Here is a 23,601-nt window from a genome sequence, read left to right as displayed (position 1 = left end):
AATAGAGCCTAAAGGGGTTCTCCGTTTTTGACAATCCTTACTTGTTAGATCAGTCTTTTCACAAAAGGCTGATCACAAAGCTTCCCCTGCCAGTACCCCCAGAGATCACCTGCAATCTGTGGGGGTATATTATGTCTTTGATTTGCCTTCAGTCCCACAGGTTGAATGGTTGTCCTGGACATTTACAAATCACATCAAATGCAGAGGATGTGCTACAGTAAAAACTGGCATGACCGTTCTGCAGCCACATTTTGTGCATAATTAAGTGGGCTTGGTCCTTAAGGGATTAAAGAACAGCATTTGTTTCAACTCCGATGGGAGACCTCTTTATTTTTAAATGCAGACCTGCTGGCGATCGACTTTTTTTCCCCAGGTTGTGCAGCTGAAACCTCTGGCAGTGAGCCGGGGCTGCTTCATGGTCTGGGAGAGGATTCCGTTCTCCGATGTCCATATGCGGTAATAGAAGTGTGTTGATGGGACGACATATGGTTAATCTAAACCCGTAGATTCGGAGTTAGGCATGTGTTCACATCTGCATTGTTGTATATGTTTACAGCAATCACGAATACTACTGGTGTATGAGTAAAGGCAGTATTACACTGGCCGATTGTTGGCCAGATCATTGGTAACAAGCGTTTGTAGGAATGCTCGTTAGCCATGATCTGTCAGTGTAATACTGCCACCGATTACCCAATGAACGAGCAAACACTCGTTCATTGGGCAATCCAGATTTTTAGTCACGCTTAAAAATCAATGTTTCCCGGCCGAAGATTGTGCAGTCTAATCACGATCTGCTGCCAGCAAACAACTAGTCAGTGTGGGGAAGAGCGATGGCATTAGGGATCACCCCTCCCTATACTGTGAGGAGATTGCTGCATGTAATAGCTTCAGTCTCCTCCACTAACAAGCAGGCGATTGCCGGGAAGGAACGTCTCCTCCCGACAATCGCCTGGATGGATGCTTAAAGGGAACCTGTCGCCTCTACTATGCTACCCTCACTGAGCGTTTCTAAATGTTCATTGTGTTATCCTAAACATATAAATGACACTTTTAATTTCATTTGCAGATGAATTCAATCAGTATTATGCATTTTTGTACTTCCCGCCTTTTATGCAAATTAACATAAAAGAGTCATATCTTACTTGTGTGACCAGAGAAGAGTCATATTTTCAAGCTCTGACTCCTCTCAGGTTAATTTGCATATATATCAAATCAGTTTTTTTTACACAATAAAAGCACACAGAGCTATGGGGACTGGGTATTGTGGATGTGCTAGCGGCCATCTAGCAACCCATGTCCTCAGCTCTATACCCAAAATCCAGGTGACAGGTTCTTAATATAATACTTGCCCAAGTCCTGTGTAGATAAATCAATGACTTTATTGCATTTAGGCTACTTTCATATTAGTGTTAGCAGGGTCCGTCAGGCTGTTCCTGCAGGGGATCAGCCTGCCGAATCCATACTAACACTAGCCCATGTGTGCCGCCTGAAGTCCGCTCCAGCCCCATTCACTATAACATGCCGAGAGGCGGCTGGACAAAAACTGCAGCGCTGCAGCCGCATCTCCCGCTTGTCTCCATTATAGTTAATGGGGCCGGAGCGGACTTCCAGCGGCACAGATGTGCGAGCATTAGTACGGATCCGGCAGGGGAACAGCCTGCCGGACTCTGCTAACACTAATGTGAAAGTAGCCTAAATGCAATAAAGTCATTGATTTATCTACAGAGGACTTGGGCAAGTATTCTATTAAGCAACCATCCAGGCGATTGTCGGGAGGACCATCTCCTGCTTGTTAGTGGAGAAGACCGCTGCTATTCTATGCAGCAATCTCCTCACAGACGTCTGAAAAACGCCACATCTAGTGGAGAGTTCTGACTGCTATCCTGAAGTGGAAGTTACACTTCAAAGAAATAATCTACAAGAACCTGCGTGAACGCTTTAAATGACCTACGTGTTCTTGGTTATTGATTAACGTTCAAGCCGCACTTCATGTTCCCAGGGATGCTGTACGACCATTTTCATGGTCATTAGGCTAACTATTTCTATGCAACCCTATTAACATCAGAGTCTGAGAATTCGTTCTGTGCTGGGAAATATTGCCTTTATGCTTATTAACCTATTAACCTTTAACGTCATAGTGCTCAGTTACAATATGTAAAAATCTCTCTACTTTTAACACTTTCAGTAATAGTACTACTGTAGGCAGTAATACCCCCATCTCCTCTTAGGATAGGTTGCAAGACCTCCCTAGGATGGCTGAAACCGTGGATAGTAGCAAACACTGTATACTGTACATACGATAAAGGAAGCACTTTCCAACTTGACATTCGATTTGCCAGCACCTTTACTTCTGCTCTTTGGGGTCATTTTGGGTTTCCCTGGAGTTCAATATTGGTGGCTAATCCTCATCAGTATCTGATCGATGGGGGGAGGGTCAGACACCTGGCATCTCTGCTTCAGCCTTGCACTCTGGTGAGTATCACGGCCTTCTCAGAGCTCACCAAGCATAGTGCTGTACATTGAATAGCCCTTTCAAACAGCTGATCAGCGGAGATCCTGGTGTCAGACTCCTAGCAATCAAACCAGAAGATAGGTCATCAGTTAAAATAGTTCGATAACTCCTTTAACAGTGTATTATTGCATCTCATAATTGAAAGGTGAGTGCCAGAGCACACTATGGTCAGAAGCCATAGACATCACTAAACTAAAGCTCATCAGTTAGACCATAAAAAAATATGTTGAAACTATTTCAAATTACGTTAGAAGGTCAGATGTACAAAAAGAGCTGTATGTATGTAGAGCCAAGTATGAAAGGGTTTGGATGGTTGGAGTGCTCACCTTGAGAATGGTTGGATACTTGCTTAGTGACCCACTTAGTAGGTCATGGGCATATTACTTAATAACTTTATTTTCATATAGTCATGACAGACTAAAGATTGCCCTATTTTTCACTTACTATTAAATATAAAACATAACCTTTATTGTAGTTAATTTACTAACACACTCATAGAAATTATTGGTAATGTTTAAAACACTACAGTGGAACACACAATGGTAGCGGTGCAGTTGCAGGGGTTAAATATGTCGACTGCTTGACTTCTCAGCAGTGACAATAGATTATTCTGTTAGTGACTGGGCTGGTGTGTTGCACGCATATATTTACTACAATACTTATAAGGACGTCCTAACTATTTCCTACCTGTGTTTCCACTGTTACCACTAAAACTTGCTAAACGCTGCCCCCGACATGTTTCGCCGGAAAACCGGCGTCCTCAGGTGAGCCGGGCAGTGTATAACGCGGGGCCGGTCAAGACAACCCGCTTTATGTCCTTCAGGCATGACGTCACTCTGTTAGCTCTCCAATAGGTCTACTTGTCTGATGTCAATAGCCTTCATTATCATAGTAGTTTGGCATTAATAGGGTATATGACTCGCACGCCCCTTCACCTCTGCTTTCATGTTCCACACACCTTCGCTCTCCTCACGCAATGCATCGCTATATTTAGGGTTCGTAAGGGATATTGGGCTGTGCTGATGCGCAAGAACTTAAACTCGCTTTCCCTGCTGTGTATCTACAGTGGTGGCCAAAAGTTTTGAGAATGACACAAATATTAGTTTTCACAAAGTTCGCTGCTAAACTGCTTTTAGATCTTTGTTTCAGTTGTTTCTGTGATGTAGTGAAATATAATTACACGCACTTCATACGTTTCAAAGGCTTTTATCGAAAATTACATGACATTTATGCAAAGAGTCAGTATTTGCAGTGTTGGCCCTTCTTTTTCAGGACCTCTGCAATTCGACTGGGCATGCTCTCAATCAACTTCTGGGCCAATTCCTGACTGATAGCAACCCATTCTTTCATAATCACTTCTTGGAGTTTGTCAGAATTAGTGGGTTTTTGTTTGTCCACCCGCCTCTTTAGGATTGACCACAAGTTCTCAATGGGATTAAGATCTGGGGAGTTTCCAGGCCATGGACCCAAAATGTCAACGTTTTGGTCCCCGAGCCACTTAGTTATCACTTTTGCCTTATGACACGGTGCTCCATCGTGCTGGAAAATGCATTGTTCTTCACCAAACTGTTGTTGGATTGTTGGAAGAAGTTGCTGTTGGAGGGTGTTTTGGTACCATTCTTTATTTATGGCTGTGTTTTTGGGCAAAATTGTGAGTGAGCCCACTCCCTTGGATGAGAAGCAACCCCACACATGAATGGTCTCAGGATGCTTTACTGTTGGCATGACACAGGACTGATGATAGCGCTCACCTTTTCTTCTCCGGACAAGCCTTTTTCCAGATGACCCAAACAATCGAAAAGAGGCTTCATCTGAGAATATGACTTTGCCCCAGTCCTCAGCAGTCCATTCACCAAACTTTCTGCAGAAGATCAATCTGTCCCTGGTGTTTTTTTTGGAGAGAAGTGGCTTCTTTGCTGCCCTTCTTGACAACAGGCCATCTTCCAAAAGTCTTCGCCTCACTGTGCGCGCAGATGCGCTCACACCTGCCTGCTGCCATTCCTGAGCAAGCTCTGCACTGGTGGCACTCGGATCCCGCAGCTGAATCCTCTTTAGGAGACAATGCTGGCGCTTGCTGGACTTTCTTGGACGCCCTGAAGCCTTCTTAACAAGAATTGAACCTCTTTCCTTGAAGTTCTTGATGATCCTATAAATTGTTGATTGAGGTGCAATCTTAGTAGCCACAATATCCTTGCCTGTGAAGCCATTTTTATGCAACGCAATGATGGCTGCACGCGTTTCTTTGCAGGTCAACATGGTTAACAATGGAAGAACAATGATTTCAAGCATCACCCTCCTTTTAACATGTCAAGTCTGCCATTTTAACCCAATCAGCCTGACATAATGATCTCCAGCCTTGTGCTCGTCAACATTCTCACCTGAGTTAACAAGACGATTACTGAAATGATCTCAGCAGGTCCTTTAATGACAGCAATGAAATGCAGTGGAAAGGTTTTTTTGGGATTAAGTTAATTTTCATGGCAAAGAAGGACTATGCAATTCATCTGATCACTTCATAATATTCTGGAGTATATGCAAATTGCTATTATAAAAACTTAAGCAGCAACTTTTCCAATTTCCAATATTTATGTAATTCTCAAAACTTTTGGCCACGACTGTAGAGTCTTCTTTGGATATCCTCTATCTAAAAATCTCTTATACAAGAGACTGCTCTCTTATTCAAATGCTTCAGTGGTAGAGCAATTGCGTTTTGCCCTCAGGTGATGTCCTACCGGTATACCTCTTTTGAGTGGAAAAGGATGAAGGCTTTGTCAATGAAGGAAATGTTTTGTAGATGTAGGTTTTCTGTATACAGATGTTTGGACACTGCCGTCAAGCTCCATGGTTATCTTTAGATCCAATAAACATATATTTTTCTGCTGTGAAAGATAGATATCATTTAGGAGTTCAATAAATTCAAAGAAAAGTGTATCAGTGTTATCCCAAAAAATTCAAATATCATCTATATAACGTCCCCAAAATAAAATGTGATTAGTGTATTTGTGATTTCTTTCAGTAAACACAATTCTATCTTCCCACCACCCTAAAAATAAATTTGTGAAACTTGGTCCAGAAATGGTCCCCATGGCTGTCCCTTGTGTCTGTAAATAATATTTTCCATTAAACAAAAAATAATTGTGCATTAACCAAAACCTTAGAAGTGAGAGAACAAATGAGTTGTGCTGGTGATATTGAATACCTTTTGTGTTAAGGAAATATTTCACAGCAGATATTCCCAGTTCGTGTTGTATACTGGTATACAATGCCTCTACATCGAGGCTCGCTATTAGTGTATTCTCATTAACTTGGATCCCCTGGAGCCTGACGACAGTGTCCTTAGTATCTTTAAGGTAGGAAGGAAGGGACTTTACAAATGGGGAAATAATCTGGTCCACGTATTCACTTATTCCCTCTCAAAGATTTTCATTACCCGAGACAATTGGTCTTCCTGGGATCGGTTCTCTTTTCTTATGGACCTCCGGTATAGCATTAAAAGTTGCTATAGTGGGTCTAGGATTAAAGAGGACTTTGAATTCCTCTTTTGTAATCATATCATTATCGATTGCATTTTTGAGTATGGTTTTCAATTCTTGGACAAACTTATCAGTTGGATTCTCACTTAAAGGTTTGTATGTACTTTCATCTTGAAGGAACGTCATGACCATGGCTATGTAGTCACTTTTATCCATTAGTACCACGTTCTTCCCCCCCCCCCCCCCCCCCCCCCCTATCAGAAGGTTTAATTAAGTAGAGAAAGTGAGTTTAAGTTCTTGCGCATGCGCTCGGCCCGATATCCCTTACGGACCCTGAATATAGCAATGTATTGTGGGAGGAGAGCAAAGGGTTGTGGAGAATGGGAGCAGAGGTAAAGGGGCGTGTGAGTCATATACCCTATCAGTGCCAAAGTACTATGATAATGGAGGCTATTGACATCAGACAAGTAGGCCTATTGGAGAGCAAACAAAGTGACATCATGGTGACTCCACTTAGGAACTTTTAATCCCTAGATATCCTCTGTCACGGAATAGATGCAGAAGGATGCAAAAGATTGATAAAAATTAAACAAAAGTAATATAAAGTATAATAACAATATAAAAATGTCACAGAAATTTTTAGTCGGATCTGCAAAGGAACAGTTAACACAGTCATGTGGTGTTCTCTCAACTAGTCGGACCAAGAACCTTTATTTTGTATATTTCACAAGGCTCCTACTGGCATTCCTCCAGGGGCTCTTTCCAGGTTGCAGATATTGATAACCTAGCCTCGGTAGATCATCCTTTTCACCTGGCACCCCCACTGATCAGCTGTTCCATGCAGCCGAAACGTACAGGAAACTATAAAGTGTACCGAGCGGACATACACTGTGCAGTTTCCAGTGTCGGCATACTGCAGCCTGCCTCCAGCTCCATACACTGTACACTTTCTGGTGCTGCAGCCTGCCTAAAACAGCTGATCTGTGGAGAGCTGGACGTCAGGCTCTGGCCTCTACACAACTTCGGCGTTTAGAACATTTTCTACTCCCAAAACATTTTCTACACCTTCCCACGCCACGCTCCCTTTTTTGGAACTGGGGGAAAAGTCACAGATTGCAGCGCAGATAACTTTTGCACCAAAATCTGTGACAGATATATAAGCCAGAAAATGGGCGTATACCAGTTAGTAAATGACCCCCTATGTGTTTTTCTCTGTTTAGTAATCTTAGATGGATCTGCTAATCGAAGTCCCACTTGTCTTTCTTATTATTTTTGAGTCAGAACAAAAAGCTTTTTTTTTTTACTTTTTAAAGTATGAGCTAAATTAAAGTGACTGGGTCCACATCCGACCTGCAAAAAATGCGGATAGGATGTGGACAAAATACAGTCACGTGCATGAGCCCTTACTGATATAATCAGGGCAATTTAATTTACAGTATGTGACCATACCTATGATGTCCCTTGACTTTTCTACCAAGTGATCAGTTTGTGCCTTGTGAGTGAAGCTTTTAGAATTCTTCTCATCCTTCTTTTCACTCTCAGTCTGTGGTCTTTCATCTGACCTTGTGTTTCGATCTTCCCTTTATTATTGATTTTCTCTCTCCATTTTCTCCATGCGTTCATGCCCTTTGCATCAAACAGAGACGTGTTCTTTCTCCACAGTTTACATTGATGTGCTCATTGCTTAGTGGAGTCTGTTGCCGTGGTGGATTCTTTCAGTTTAGATTATTTCATTATTAGATTGATGGAGCTGAACTACTTGTGGAGAACCCGGACCCATAAAGATACCCACAAAAATGCCAATTGGTTGTGAAATAAGAGTTAGGGCTGCAGGAAAGTGCGTTATGTGACTCTTTGTGATGGGGCTCACGAAGGCGGGGGCCCATCATGGGTGACTTTTCCAGGCTTCTGAATGGGTAATTTGGGGGAAATTTATTCCCCTATGCCATGGATTTGGCGCTAAAAAGCTGCAAAACCTGGTCCTGTGACTTATTAAATGCCAATGTGACTTGATTAAATCGCAACTGGTATTTTTACGCCGCCCTCTGCAGTTTCCAAAAAGTGGTGTGGTGAGGGCAGATTTGTGGGCGCCCATCAAACACGCACACATTTATCATCATTTATGCCAGAAACTTACATAAATGATGACTGACATCTACAGCAGCCACAAGCTGGAGTAGAATTATACAGTATATAATTATTTCCTCTATATAAAGGGATGCTTATTCAGTTAGAATATGGCTCTTAATATTGCCTTTTACGAATTAGATTTTGATACTGGCAACTATTATTACTGTGTTATGTATACATTAACAACTCTTATAAAATAAATAATTTATGCATAATATCGTTTATACATATACTGATTTATGTGTGCACATTAAATACACTGAATATATCGTACTTTCTTTCTTCTTATTGCTATTAAAATTACACATGTCATGCACAATATAATCTAATATATCTGTTGTATTCGTACACTTATCTACTTAAAAATAAAATATGAATATTTTTTTTTTTTATGTTTTTTTAATTTACTTCACACATTACTGGGTATATATACCGTAGTAGTATGAATTAGGTTACGTTCACATCTGAGTTCGGGGCTTCTGTCCCAGAATTCTTTAAAAATAGCATGCATGCAGGACTTTTGTCTCCGCTTAAAAATCATCTTCTGAGCGGAAACATAACGGACCCCATTATAATCTATGGGGTCCTAAGGGCTCCGTTTGACTCAGTTTGGCGTCGGTTATGTGCCTTTTCCGTCCAGAACGGTGATGTGAACGTAGCCTTATAATATGCAAGTAGATGAAGATTTAAACAACTTTTCATATTAGTTTAATTAGGTTGATTCTGCATTCATAGGTTTGTAGAAGTTAGGATTAGGGTATTTTTCTCAACTCTGTTCATGTTATAACATTTTTGCTGTGAAGAAGAGGCATGTGATCTCTGCTGAGTCAAATTCAGTTTTGAGAACTGCAAAAGTAAACCAAGCATCTGTGATAATATCTTGTAGGCAGAGAAACTGCCCAATAATCTTACAAAAACCTCTGGAAGAGCATGACATTGTGAATGGATTAATGGAATTTATTTACCAAAAAAATTACACATCTAGAAACATAGAATGTGTCGGCAGATAAGAACCATTTGGCCCATCTAGTCTGCCCAATATACTGAGTACTATGGATAGCCCCTGGCCCTATCTTATATGAAGGATGGCCTTATGCCTATCCCATGCATGCTTAAACTCCTTCACTGTATTTGCAGCTACCACTTCTGCAGGAAGGCTATTCCATGCATCCACTACTCTCTCAGTAAAGTAATACTTCCTGATATTACTTTGAAACCTTTGCCCCTCTAATTTAAAACTGTGTCCTCTTGTAGCAGTTTTTCTTCTTTTAAAGATTCTCTCCTCTTTTACCTTGTTGATTCCCTTTATGTATTTAAAAGTTTCTATCATATCCCCTCTGTCTCTTCTTTCTTCCAAGCTATACATGTTAAGGTCCTTTAATCTTTCCTGGTAAGTTTTATCCTGCAATCCATGTACCAGTTTAGTAGCTCTTCTCTGAACTCTCTCCAAAGTATCAATATCCTTCTGGAGATCTAGTCTCCAGTACTGAGCACAATACTCCAAATGAGGTCTCACTAGTGCTCTGTAGAGCGGCATGAGCACCTCCCTCTTTCTACTGGTAATGCCTCTCCCTATACACCCAAGCATTCTGCTAGCATTTCCTGCTGCTCTATGACATTGTCTGCCTACCTTTAAGTCTTCTGAAATAATGACCCCTAAATCCCTTTCCTCAGATACCGAGGTTAGGACTGTATCACTGATTTTATATACTGCTCTTGGGTTTTTACGCCCCAGGTGCATTATCTTTTAGATTTTTGACCATTCCTCTAGTTTTCCTAAATCCTTTTCCATTTGGTGTATCCCTCCAGGAACATCAACCCTGTTACAAATCTTTGTGTCATCAGAAAAAAGACACACCTTACCATCGAGGCCTTCTGCAATATATATTAAACAATATGGGTCCCAGAACAGATCCCTGAGGTACCCCACTGGTAACAAGACCTTGGTCTGAATATACTCCATTGACTACAACCCTCTGTTGTCTGTCCCTCAGCCACTGCCTAATCCATTCAACAATATGTGAGTCTACGTACAGCCTTATTCTACATAATTAAAAAACTAATCTTTATTTCATGATGGAATAACCTTTGGATGGTAATATATTTTCCTCAAAAAGCATTTTCAAAAAAAAAATCCGATATATAAAATCATATATATATATTTTTTTTTTAAATCATTGATTTTTATCCACCCTGTATCAGTGTAATGTAAAGTATAATAAATTCCTTCCATAACTGGGGGTCATTTATTGTAGCTGTACCACAGTTTTCTGGCAGAGAAAGGAAGTAGTGTTGCTTACAACAAAATTAGCGTTTTTTTTTTTTTCTTTCCCAGCACTGTTCCAAAAAGTGGGTTGGGTTGAGAGTAGGTTGACCACAGGCAGGAGTTTCATGGTCTGACTCCTTTAACAACGTGTGCTCCATAAAACTGGTGCACCTTACACCAGAAATCTACTCCACCGCCTCGATGGAGTAGATTTCAGTCCTGACTTGCTCCTCTTCCTCCAGCAATTTGAAATGCTGTCCTTTATTGACCTTCGAGTTTAAAAACAACCTGTCACAATGTATATGTGTCGTGTCTGCAGGCAGCATGTTATGGAGCAGGAGGAGCTGAGCAGAGTGATATATAGTGTTAGGATTGGTCAACAGTTAAAAAGTCATGGAAAACCCCTTTAAAGTGGACCTTTAATCTGTTTTACTTATAGGAGCTAAATGCCCTTTACTTGCGGGGTACCCCCAGCTGATTCTGCCACCCAGTTTTTTGGGTTTTTTTAAACATCGCTCCTATGTCCCGCTGCGTCCACCTCAAGTTCTCGCGCTCAGTATGTAAATACTAAGCATCGGAACAGGGAGGAGGAGACGCCAGGGTTTCTTAATGGGCGTCTCCTTCTCCCTGGCTGTAGCGCGATCCATTCACAGCGGAGAGTGTCACAGCCAGGGAGGAAAAACCTCCCTAGCTGTGACGCTCTCCGATGTGATCGCGGCACAGCCAGGAAAAAGGAGACGCCCATTGAGAAACCATGGCGTCTCCTCCTCCCTTTTCCGATGCCCAGTATTTACGTACTGAGCGCAAGAACTTCAGGAAGGTGCCAATGTTTAAAAAAATAAAATAAAAATGATGGCACCATCAGTACAGGTATTTAGCTCCTATAAGTAAAACAGATGAAAGGTCCTCTTTAACGTAACATGTTCCCTATAAAGGTGTATTTCACATGGCATTGACTGTTTTGCAGTACCGTTTGGCATATGCAATGGGAAAGATCTTTGCGCGTACATGAACGGTATCCACAGGACTCCATAGCACATTCTACTGCACTCTTTCACACTGGATCCAGTGCAAAAAACCTATACCATGTGGTATACTTTTTTTTTTTCTTACATGGGTGACATATACCACCGTATGGGTGTATAATTCTCTTGATGTATGCCTCTAAAGTACACGGCTACCGAAGTGTGCAAAAAACATTCAATATCGTTGATCTTGTTCTTCTCCTGTTCTAACTCATGAATTACTGTCCACATCACAGCTGCGCATAATTAAAATATATGCTTTTTCTATACAGAAAAAACCCAACTCACTTCCAGGAATTCAGTCACCCGGGAGACAGTGATTACCACGACGTGGAGAATGGGAGTCAAGATGACAATGATGACAGGCCGGAGTGTCCTTACGGAACAGATTGTTACAGGTGAGAAGAAAACACTTGAGAAGTTTGCTATTATGTCATGGAAAGGCACCTTATTACCCGCTCAGCACTAATCAGCAAGTGGTGAAAGACCCCATTGTGTAGTCCGAACATCTACAACACCTTCCATAGACCAGGCAGGGGACAGTTATAATGATAGCGTGTTCTTCTATGTGCAAGTCCAAAAATTCTTGTTATTTAAACATAAAGACATCTGAGTAAATTTCTGTGTTTAGATTGACATTTTCCTTAGTAACATGTGTGAGGCACCTCTAATAGTTATTCAGACAGTAATGACTTTACACTTCTTGCGGCTAGTTTGTCTAAGGAAACGAAAAATTATAAACTAGATATCAGGAATAACATGTCAAAAAGTATCCAACTGACAACATTAAAGGGTTTTACCCCAAATTTATTAGCTAAGCACAGGATAGGTGATAGATGTCTGAATGCAGGGTCCCCCACGTCTGGGACCCCAACCATCTCTAGAATGGTCCACAAATGGCACGATGGTCAAGCACGTGCAGTGCCAGTCCATTCAATGTCGACGGGACTGACAGAGACATCCACATACTGCTGTTTCCGTCAAAGACATTGAATGCGGTGGTAGACCTCAAGCTCGTCCACTGCTCCATTGAACAATCTCCTTACTGCAGTCATTATCCGTATTTTGTGGTCTGTAACAATCTAGCGGTAGTAGTTAAGGGATCAGAGGTTTATAGTATTTTTTAAGATGCAAAACTCCAAATCCCCTGCATAAATATGGATTTAAAGGATGAACATGCAGAGTTCCTGCATCCACCACTAGAGGGAGGTTATAGCATATGGTTTTATTATTAACACTTTCATGACCAAGGGTCATTGATACCCCCGTGACCACATCTAATTTTTCAAAGATTTTCCATTTTAATCCATTTTTTTCTTTAACACATTGAGGGCTAACAGCCAAACAAAACTCAATATTTATTACCCTGATTCTGCGATTTACAGAAGCACCCCACATGTGGTTGTAAACTGCTGTACGGGCACACAGCACAATAGAAAAGGAGCGCTGTATGGTTTTTGGAAGGCAGATTTTGTTTGACTGGTTTTTAGATGCCATGTCCCATTTAAAGCCCCCCTGTTGCACCCTTACAGTAGGAACTCCCAAAAGTGACCCCATTTTGGAAACTAGGGGATAAGGTGCCAGTCTTATTGGTACTATTTTGGGGTACATATGATTTTTAATTGCTCTATATTATGTTTTTTGTGAGGCGAGGTAACCCAAAAATGGCTTTTTTGGCAGTGTTTTTATTTTTTACAACATTCATCTGACAGGGTAGATCATGTGCTATGTTTATAGAGCCAGTTGTTATAGAGCCGGACGCAATGATATCAAATAGATCTACTTTCTTTGTTTCAGTTTTACATCATTAAGCATTTTTGAAAATAAAAATTGTTTTTGTGTCTCCATTTTCTGAACGCCTTATTTTTTATTTATTTTTCTGCCGATCGTCTTGTGCAGGGGCTTGTTTTTTGCAGAATGAGTTGATGTTTTTATTGGTACCATTTTTGGGTACATATGATTATTTGATCATTCATTATTACACTTTATGGGGAAAGGTGACCCAAAAATTGGTTGTTTTAGAACAGTTTTTATTTATTTATTCTTACAGCATTCACCTTAGGGGTTAAGTCATGTGACATTTTTATAGAGCACATTGTTACGGATGTGGCAATACCGAATATGTATACTTTTTCTTATTTATTTAAGTATAACACAATAATAGCATTTTTTAAACAAAAAAAATGATGTTTTAGTGTCTCCATAGTTTGGAATACTACAATATACGAAGTAATTTATGAATTTTACTTTTTATCTAATAACTGTATTGGTTGAGTGATACATGGATCGCAGTCCCGTTCTTATTCAAAAAACGCACTCATGAAACAACTCCAAATTTGAGGAATTCCAAGTCATGAAACAGTCAATGTTATATCTTCTGTACCAAACAATGGACGGAAGATACGTGTTAGATTCATCCATGAAATAAGTTTTGTCCTACTGCACCATGCATATATTTGGAAATGAGGAGGAGAATGGTAGCACCCTTTGATGCTCTTCGTTTGTAACTGAAAAAAAAAAATGTAAATAAGAAAAAAAATTACGAGACAATAGAAAGTCAACTGCTATATAAGTAAGTTCTTTCGAAAGGGGGACAATATTTACTGTACATATTCACTGATTGGGGAGGAGTAGAGGATTAAAGGCTGCAACGTCACACGCTGCCCACCTGTATCCCCACCATAAGGTTAAGTACATAGGAAGTGTGAGGAATATAGCTTGGAATCCTTTGCACCAAGGGTTGCAAAAGGTGGTCCACTCATGCTCCCCAGAGCCCCAAATACGCACCACTATAGGCCTTAGTAGGAGAGAAGAAACACCTTTCTGGGCCTTGGGCAGAGAGTGGAATTTGGTTGTAACGTGATTTACACATATAAATGATCTGTGTTTTTTAATCCAAAACACTCAATGCAACACCCTCCAATGACAACTTTTATTAGTGCCCTTTTTTAGAGCCATTGTCACATGTACTGGTTTGGAGGCTTTTTTATCCACACTCCTCTGCATTCCTTTAATGGGTTTTATGATATTATGTATGTTAGCATATTTGTTCAATAAAGATTTACATGGTCATTATCCGCGGGTTTGTTTTTGCTTTATATAGGAGGTTTACATATAAATGAACTGTTGTTTTTAATCCAAAACACTCAATGCAACACCCTCCAATGACAACTTTTTTTAGTGCCCTTGAAAAAAATACAGCGGGATCACAATGCAATCTATATGTCATGTAAAATATAAGGGGGACATTTATTAAAAGCAGCGATTGAGCCTCCAGTCTTAATCCCTGTGCGCTGCCGGTGGATGCGCCAAAGTTAGGTTGAGGCGCGGCCTCTACTTAACTTTGCCGTTTGCTTCCCCCAGCCGTGCAACATGCTATAATCCATGCCAGCTCCCTTGCTAGCGTAGATTAAGATTATTTTCTATGACAAAAACTGGCAAGGAAAATGATGAATGAGTAGCGCCAACTTCCATGCCCTGCCCCCCTTTTTTTTGCCACATTGCAAAAGTGGCGTGAGCTGGAAAAAGTCACATATTTTGCCACAAAACTCTTTTGCGACAAAATCTGTGACATAAATATGAAAAAAAATTGGCGTAATTTTTTTTTATAAATGACCCGCTAAGTTTGTACCTGGATGTAATACCACCACACTCCCACCCTTATCTGCATTTCTTATTATCAAGTATACTGGCTTCATTCATGTAGTGCCTTCCTCTCCTCTTTGGACAAATTATTAGGTACCTACGTCAATTTAATGTTTCAATTTAACTCCATTAATTATTTTTCTACTCTTTGTCCAATATCGCCGCTTAAAGGGAACCTGTCACCGGGATTTTGTGTATAGAGCTGAGGACATGGGTTGCTAGATGGCAGCTAGCACATCCGCAATATCCAGTCCCCATAGCTATTGCAGATGTGCTAGCGGCCATCTAGCAACCCATGTCCTCAGCTCTGTACCCCAAATCCCGGTGATAGGTTCCCTTTAAGAGTTAGGCCTCATGCACACGGCCGTTTTTTTCCCCTGTTTACTGGCCGTTTTTTGCGTTCCGTATACGGTCCGTATATGGAACCATTCATTTCAATGGTTCCGCAAAAAAAAACGAAATGTACTCCGTATGCATTCCGTTTCCGTTTTTCCGTTTTAACATAGAACATGTCCTATTATTGCCTGCAAATCACGGTCCATGGCTCCATTCAAGTCAATGGGTCCGCAAAAAAAACGGAACACATACGGAAATGCATCCGTATGTCTTCCGTTTCCGTTCCGTTTTTTGCTGAACCATCTATTGAAAATGTTATGCCCAGCCTAATTTTATCTATGTAATTACTGTATATGCCATACGGAAAAACGGAACAAAAACGGAAACACAACGAAAACAAAAAACGGAACAACGGATCCGTGAAAAACGGACCGCAAAACACACGGTCGTGTGCAATAAGCCTTAATGGGATAGAAATGTTTAGACATTTTATACAAAGATATCTATCATCTATATGATTAATACACATTGCAACATACTACTTTGTTCCTGAAAATTCAAAGATTTAGATTTGGGGATTGATCCTCGAATTAAAAGTTAAATCACAAGAAATTTTTTATTACCTTGTATCAACTTAAATTGTCTTTTTATCGTTGAATCTCAGGCAAACTTGTTTATTTCAAGAATATTTCCGAAAAGATAACAATTCACCGTTGGCACAAAGCTTGACCGTTTATTTACAATTCGTACAAAATCTAGATTGATAAATTAATAACAGAATATTTTAATGTTGGATCCAATAAAAGTGAAGTTTTTACAGGGCATCGTGTGGAGCTAGAATCTGCATTTCTAACATCTATTTTGAGCAGCAGTGAAAGTTGCAGCTGGGAAAGTAGATAGGCAAGTGCTTTGGCTGACATTTTTGTTGTCAGATATAATATATCCTGTATTTTTATTTATTTTTTGAGATTTTACGGACTGTGTTCCTTTTTCTCACCTGCTCCGGTCAGGACTATGTGCCAGATTGCCTATACTGCTTTGTGTTTAATTCTCCAGAAAAAATACAGGCCTTGATTTATCATCCCTTCATTCCAGAATTCTGGCTTCAAAAAGTCACAAATTGAGGTTTTTGTGACTTTTTGGACTCATTTGCGTTTGATCTTTGAATTTAGCTTTACAGGGTTGTCCAGCTTTCTGAGCCTTTATGGCTTACTCCCACCGCATCAGGTCTGTGGAGGAAAGCATACTTACCTGCTTCCTGTCTTTCCTGTCCAACTCCTTTAGTCCACCACTTCCATTGCTTCACCCCAGCCAGTCATTGACTCCAGCCACACAAATGACCACTGTAAACTTCCAGTGTCCAGTGGTCATTTGTGTGGCTGGAGTCAATGACTGGCCACAGTCGTGATGTGTCCCTCAAGCATCATGTCTCTGGGTCACATCCTGCTTGAGGAACACATCACTACTGCTGGTAGTCATTAGCCACAGCGGCATATGTGATCCTTCCACCCAACCCTCAGAAGTTTATAAGGAGAGACAAGGGAGAACACAGACAAGCCTAAAATAGACAGTGTTATATGTTCTTCTTCACCAAAATGCTGTCTTGGCTAAGTTGAGCTCCTTTTACATTAAAAACATATTTCTGAATCTCATACATAGTCTCCAAAGCATTACATGGTTAACATCTACATAAAAAGATTAGTAAGTACTTTATTTTTCACCCTATACGACACACCTGTCCGTAAAATGGACCTAGGTTTTTGAGGAGAAAAATCAGAAAAATATATTTTTTTTTTATCAGACTTTAGATCAGTGTTAATCAGAGCCCTGGTCAGGCTTCCCCCACCCATGTTAATTAGACCCCAGCTCAGACCCCAGCTCAGACCTCCATGGTTAATCAGACCTAAGATCAAATCCCCAATGTTAATCAGACAACGTATGTAACTGTGTACCTCTCATCTGAGCTCACACAATACATTACCTGCTTATAATGAGAAACCAGTAGAATAACAAGTGTTTTCAATATTTTATGCACATTTAAAAGGGTGTCCATAGAATGATGTTATGGCATATATTTAGGATCTGGTATAACATTATCTGAGGGGGGGGGGGGGGGGGGGAATCTTGGAGTCCTCTAATGAGAATGAAGGCAACTGAGCTTTTTCTGCTGATTCCTTTTCCAGTCAATGGGAATGTGTTGTAGTTCCTTGTACATTGTGTACATTGTGTAGTCAGGAGGCTGTGCAGAAAAATCTATCTACACTAACTCCGCACTGTGACCTTTTTATTCTGAGGATCAGTGGGGGTCCTGAAAGCAAACCTTCGCCAATAAGTAAGCGATAGTATGCCACTTAGTATGCCATCACTTAGTATTGTGTGAAAATCATGCATCTCTATAAATTAGAATATCATAAAATAGTTGATTTATTTCAGTAATTAAATTCAAAAAGTGAAACACATATAGATTTATTACACAGGTTTTTTTTTTATGTTGACGATAACAGCTAACAGCTGATGAAAACCCAAAAGTTAGTATCTCCTAAAATTAAATGTTATATAAGACCTATTTAAAAAATTATCTTCAATACAGAAATGTTGGGCTACTGAAAAGTATGTACAGTTTATGCACTCACTTGGTCTGGGCTCCTTCTGCATGCATTACTGTATCAAACATGCATGAAGGCAATCAGTCTGTAGCACTGCTGAGATGTTAGGGAAGCCCAGGTTGCTTTCATAGTGTCCTTCAGCTCATCTGCATTGTTGGGTTTGGTGTCTCTCATCTTCCTCTTGACAATATCCCATAGATTCTCTGTGAGGTTTAGGTCAGGCGAGTTTGCTGGCCACTCAAGTACAGTGATATCATGGTTAAACCAGGTATTGATACTTTTGGCAGTGTGGGCAGGTGCCTAGTTCTCCTGGGAAATTAAATCAGCATCTCCATAAAGCTTGTGAGGAGAGGGAATCATGAAGTGCACTAAAATTATCTGGTAGACAGCTGTGCCAATTTTGGGCTTGATATAACATAGTGGACCAAAACCAAGATGACATGGCCCCCGGAACCATCACTGAATGTGGAAAACTCAGACTGAACCTAAAGCAAGTTGGATTATGTGCCTCTCCACTCTTCCTCCAAACTCTGGGACCTTGATTTCCAAATGAAATGCAAAATTTACTTCCATCTGAAAACAGGACTTTAGACAACTGAGCAACAGTCCAGTCCTTTTTCTCCTTAGCCCAGGTAAGACACTTCTGACGTCTCTGAGTCATGAGTGGCTTGACACAGTTCTAGTCCATTTCCTGCAATGCGTCTGTGTGTGGTGGTTCTTGAAGCCATGACTCCAGCCACAGTCCACTTATTGTGAATCTCCCCCAAATTCTTCATTGGCCTTTTCTTGACAATCCTTTCAAGGCTGCAGTTATCCCTGTGGGTTTTGCACCATTTCTACCACACTTTTTCCTTCAACTCAATTTTCCATGAATATGCTTGGATACAACACTCTGAACAGCCAGCTTCTTTAGCGATGACCTTTTATGGCTTACTCACCTTGTGGGGGTATCAACAACTGTCTTCTGGACAACTGTCAAGTTAGCTGTCTTCTCCATGATTGTGTAGCCTACTGAACCCAACTGAGGGACCATTTTTAAAGGCTTAAGACATTTTTGCTTGTGTTTTCTGTTGATTAGCTGATTGCAGTGTGTCACACTGTGTCTACAATATTGAACTTTTTCACAATATTCTATCGAATTTTGTGGACTATAAAATGCACTGGACTATAAGACACACCTAGGATGTGGAGGAGGAAAATAAGAAAAATATTTTCCAACAGACCTCAGAGCAGACCCCCAAATCAGATCCCCATTCTTCATCATACCTCAGGTCAAACTCTCATCAGACCTCAGATCATACCCCAGAATCAGACTCCCAAGCTCCATCAGCTTCAGATCTGACTCCCTAATCTCCATCAGCCTCCAATCAGACCTTCCAGCCTCCATCAGCCACAGACCAGACCCCCCGGCCCCAGATCAGCCCCTACAGCCTCCTTTAGCCTCAGATCAGCCTCAGATCGTACCCCCCAGCGCCCATGAGCCTTAGATCTAACCCACAATCAGGCCCCACTCAGCCTCAGATCACAACCCCCAGCCCCACTCAGCCTCAGATCACAACCCCCAGCCCCACTCAGCCTCAGATCACAACCCCCACTCGGCCTCAGATCACAACCCCCAGCCCCACTCGGCCTCAGATCACAACCCCCAGCCCCACTCGGCCTCAGATCACAACCCCCAGCCCCACTCTGCCTCAGATCACAACCCCCAGCCCAACTCGACCTTAGATCACAACCCCCAGCCCAACTCGGCCTCAGATCACAACCCCCAGCCCAACTCGGCCTCAGATCACAACCCCCAGCCCAACTCTGCCTCAGATCACAACCCCCCAGCCCAACTCGGCCTCAGATCACAACCCCCAGCCCCACTCGGCCTCAGATCACAACCCCCAGCCCCATCAGACCTCAGATCAGACTTTACAATAAATAAATACACTTACCTCGCTTACTCTGGATGGCGCCGCAGATCCAGGAAACACTGTTCCATTGCTTCTTCCGGCTCGCACTGTGTACTGTGACCTGATGCGCACAGCACCTACGTGCACTACGTCCTGCTGCTATTCTCGGTTTTGAAACCACAACAGGACCCAGAAGAAGACCAGGGAACGTAAGTACAGCCAGCACAGCGCTGCCCTCACCTCCCCATGCCTCCCACAAGTTAATGACCAATTCCATAATGGAAGAAGTTATTAGCATTCGGACTAAAAGATGCACTGCCACTTTTCACCCATTTTTGGGGGACCAAAAAAGTGCGTGTAATAGTCTGAGAAATACTGTAATTTTCGGAGATACTGCGATTTTTGATTTTCATTAGCTGTAAGCCATAATCCTCAACGTTAAAAGAAATAAACGCTTAAAATTGATCACACTGTGTGTAATGAATCTATATAATATGAGTTTTACTTTTTGAATTACTGAATTTAATAATCTTTTCTAATAAATATTCTAATTTATTGAGATGCAGCTGTATATTCAGTGGTCCCTCATGTTCTGTACTGCCTTCTGTCTGTGCCAAGATGAGTTTCTCCTTTGGATGTCAGGTGAGGGCAGCTCCATTTTATTTTTCTGGTACACTGTGTGCTATATGGGACCCAGAAAAAGCCTGTCCTCATTATAGAAAGGGGTCTACATCTCCTAGCAGCTATTCCTAACTGCTACATGTAAGGACTAGCGTTATCTTAGTTATCTGTTTATTTTTCTTAAATCTTCCTCTTTTCTTATTTTAGGATGACATTTTGGGGCTTTGGAACTAATTACTAGTTTTTCATAGAGTTATGGACTCCAGCTACAATGGTTCCAACATACAACATAAAGCTTATTATATTAACTATAATATATATATATATATATATATATATATATATATATATATATATATATATATATATATAACATTTTCATTAACAGTGTTGATTATGAAAGCTTGCTTGTACATCAATCTTTACAAATATACAGTGGGATGCGAAAGTTTGGGCAACCTTGTTAATCGTCATGATTTTCCTGTATAAATCGTTGGTTGTTACGATAAAAAATGTCAGTTAAATATATCATATAGGAGACACACACAGTGATATTTGAGAAGTGAAATGAAGTTTATTGGATTTACAGAAAGTGTGCTATAATTGTTTAAACAAAATTAGGCAGGTTCATAAATTTGGGCACTGTTGTCATTTTATTGATTCCAAAACCTTTAGAACTAATTATTGGAACTCAAATTGGCTTGGTAAGCTCAGTGACCCCTGACCTACATACACAGGTGAATCCAAATATGAGAAAGATTATTTAAGGGGGTCAATTGTAAGTTTCCCTCCTCTTTTAATTTTCTCTGAAGAGTAGCAACATGGGGGTCTCAAAACAACTCTCAAATGACCTGAAGACAAAGATTGTTCACCATCATGGTTTAGGGGAAGGATACAGAAAGCTGTCTCAGAGATTTTAGCTGTCTGTTTCCACAGTTAGGAACATATTGAGGAAATGGAAGACCACAGGCTCAGTTCAAGTTAAGGTTCGAAGTGGCAGACCAAGAAAAATCTCAAATAGACAGAAGCGACGAATGGTGAGAACAGTCAGAGTCAACCCACAGGCCAGCACCAAAGACCTACAACATCATCTTGCTGCAGATGGAGTCACTGTGCATCGTTCAACCATTCGGCGCACTTTACACAAGGAGATGAGTCTATGCGAGAGTGATGCAGAGGAAGCCTTTTCTCCGCCCACAGCACAAAAAGTGCCGCTTGAGGTGGGCTAAAGCACATTTGGACAAGCCAGCTTCATTTTGGAATAAGGTGCTGTGGACTGATGAAACTAAAATTGAGTTATTTGGCCATAACAAGGGGCGTTATGCATAAAGGAAAAAGAACACAGCATTCCAAGAAAAACACCTGCTACCTACAGTAAAATATGGTGGTGGTTCCATCATGCTGTGGGGCTGTGTGGCCAGTGCAGGGACTGGGAATCTTGTCAAAGTTGAGGGACGCATGGATTCCACTCAGTATCAGCAGATTCTGGAGACCAATGTCCAGGAATCAGTGACAAAGCTGAAGCTGTGTCGGGGCTAGATCTTTCAACAAGACAACGACCCTAAACACTGCTCAAAATCCACTAAGGCATTTATGCAGAGGAACAAGTACAACGTTCTGGAATGGCCATCTCAGTCCCCAGACCTGAATATAATTGAAAATCTGTGGTGTGACTTAAAGAGAGCTGTCCATGTTCGGAAGCCATCAAACCTGAATGAACTAAAGATGTTTTGTAAAGAGGAATGGTCCAAAATACCTTCAATCAGAATCCAGACTCTCATTGGAACCTACAGGAAGCGTTTAGAGGCTGTAATTTCTGCCAAAGGAGGATCTACTAAATATTGATTTAATTTCTTTTTTGTGGTGCCCAAATTTATGCACCTGCCTAATTTTGTTTAAACAATTATGGCACACTTTCTGTAAATCCAATAAACTTCATTTCACTTCTCAAGTATCACTGTGTGTGTCTCCTATATGATATATTTAACTGACATTTTTTATCGTAACAACCAACGATTTATACAGGAAAATCATGACGATTAACAAGGTTGCCCAAACTTTCGCATCCCACTGTACAAACATGCCACTTTTGATTTAGATTTTTCCAGTTACAGATGTGATATCATTATAGTTAATATGATGAGCTTTATTTTTCTGAGGGTGTATTAACCGAGGAGCAAAAAAATGAAACGGAAACTCAACTGGGACTGTAGATGAAGATATAGAAAATAAATAATAATTGAAGGATTCCCCTTCAGTAGACTGAATGATAGATCAAGTTCAATTTCTCCCCTTTCAGATTACACGAATAGGGGTCAGTGATCAGTATCTGGAAGCCCTAAAGAGTAACTAAACCTTTGTGTAAAATTTTAGGGGTTAAAAAAAAACCTCACCTCATCCACTTGCTTGTGGAGCGGCAGTCTCTTCTCTCTTCATTGAGCAGGACCTGCCGAAGGACCTGCGATCTGCGTGGGGAGCCCGCAGTGAGGTCAGGGCACTATAAAAAAAATTATATACACTGTGGGGGACATTTATTTAGCTGGGGTCCTACATGGGGGACATTATTTTAGCTGGGGGCCTACCATCCTGTGGGTGTTCTCAGAAGGGTGGGTCTAGAAATAACTGCCAATCAAATTCATTAATTTTTCATGTCCGTTTTTAAGGGACATGAAAAATGGATCCAAAACGGACACACGGCCAGAAAATGGATGCACACATTGATGCAAAATGGCCATGAAAAACTGACAGTGTCCGTTTTTAACGGATGCTTTTTTTCACGTGTGCATGAGGCCTAATGCCCTAATAAAAGTTTTTCTAATATACTTTATTAATTAATTTTGTATTTTTCTTAGTCTTTTCCCTACCTAAAGTGCACCATTCCCTGTGCGCTTAAAATTTTGTGCTCTGTACACCGCTGACTGCTCAGTGGTGTACAGAGTATGGACTGTGAAATTTATGAATGGGGCCGCAGCAGCAGGGAGTACGGGCAGGAGCAGCAATATGCGTAAGTAGTGTAAGGGTAAGGTTCCGGACGGGGTCGTGGTTAGGAGACCTGGGACAAATCAGTATCCCTATCCTAGGGTGAAATAGGG

General features: G+C 40.9%; 1 protein-coding gene across 3 annotated transcripts in view; it reads left to right on the top strand.

The window, feature by feature from the left end:
- Window positions 1–23,601, top strand: part of APLF (aprataxin and PNKP like factor) — a 254,569-nt gene that overhangs the window by 182,646 nt on the left and 48,322 nt on the right. For all 3 annotated transcript variants that reach the window (XM_040430044.1, XM_040430043.1, XM_040430045.1), the window contains one exon: window positions 11,679–11,804. In XM_040430044.1, the coding sequence (XP_040285978.1) occupies window positions 11,679–11,804 (126 nt within the window). The remainder of the gene's footprint in view (window positions 1–11,678; window positions 11,805–23,601) is intronic.

Source organism: Bufo bufo, chromosome 4 (genome assembly GCF_905171765.1).
Source record: "Bufo bufo chromosome 4, aBufBuf1.1, whole genome shotgun sequence".
NCBI lineage: Eukaryota > Metazoa > Chordata > Amphibia > Anura > Bufonidae > Bufo > Bufo bufo.
Note: the sequence above shows the minus strand (reverse complement) of the source record. Positions and strands in the feature narration are given on the sequence as shown.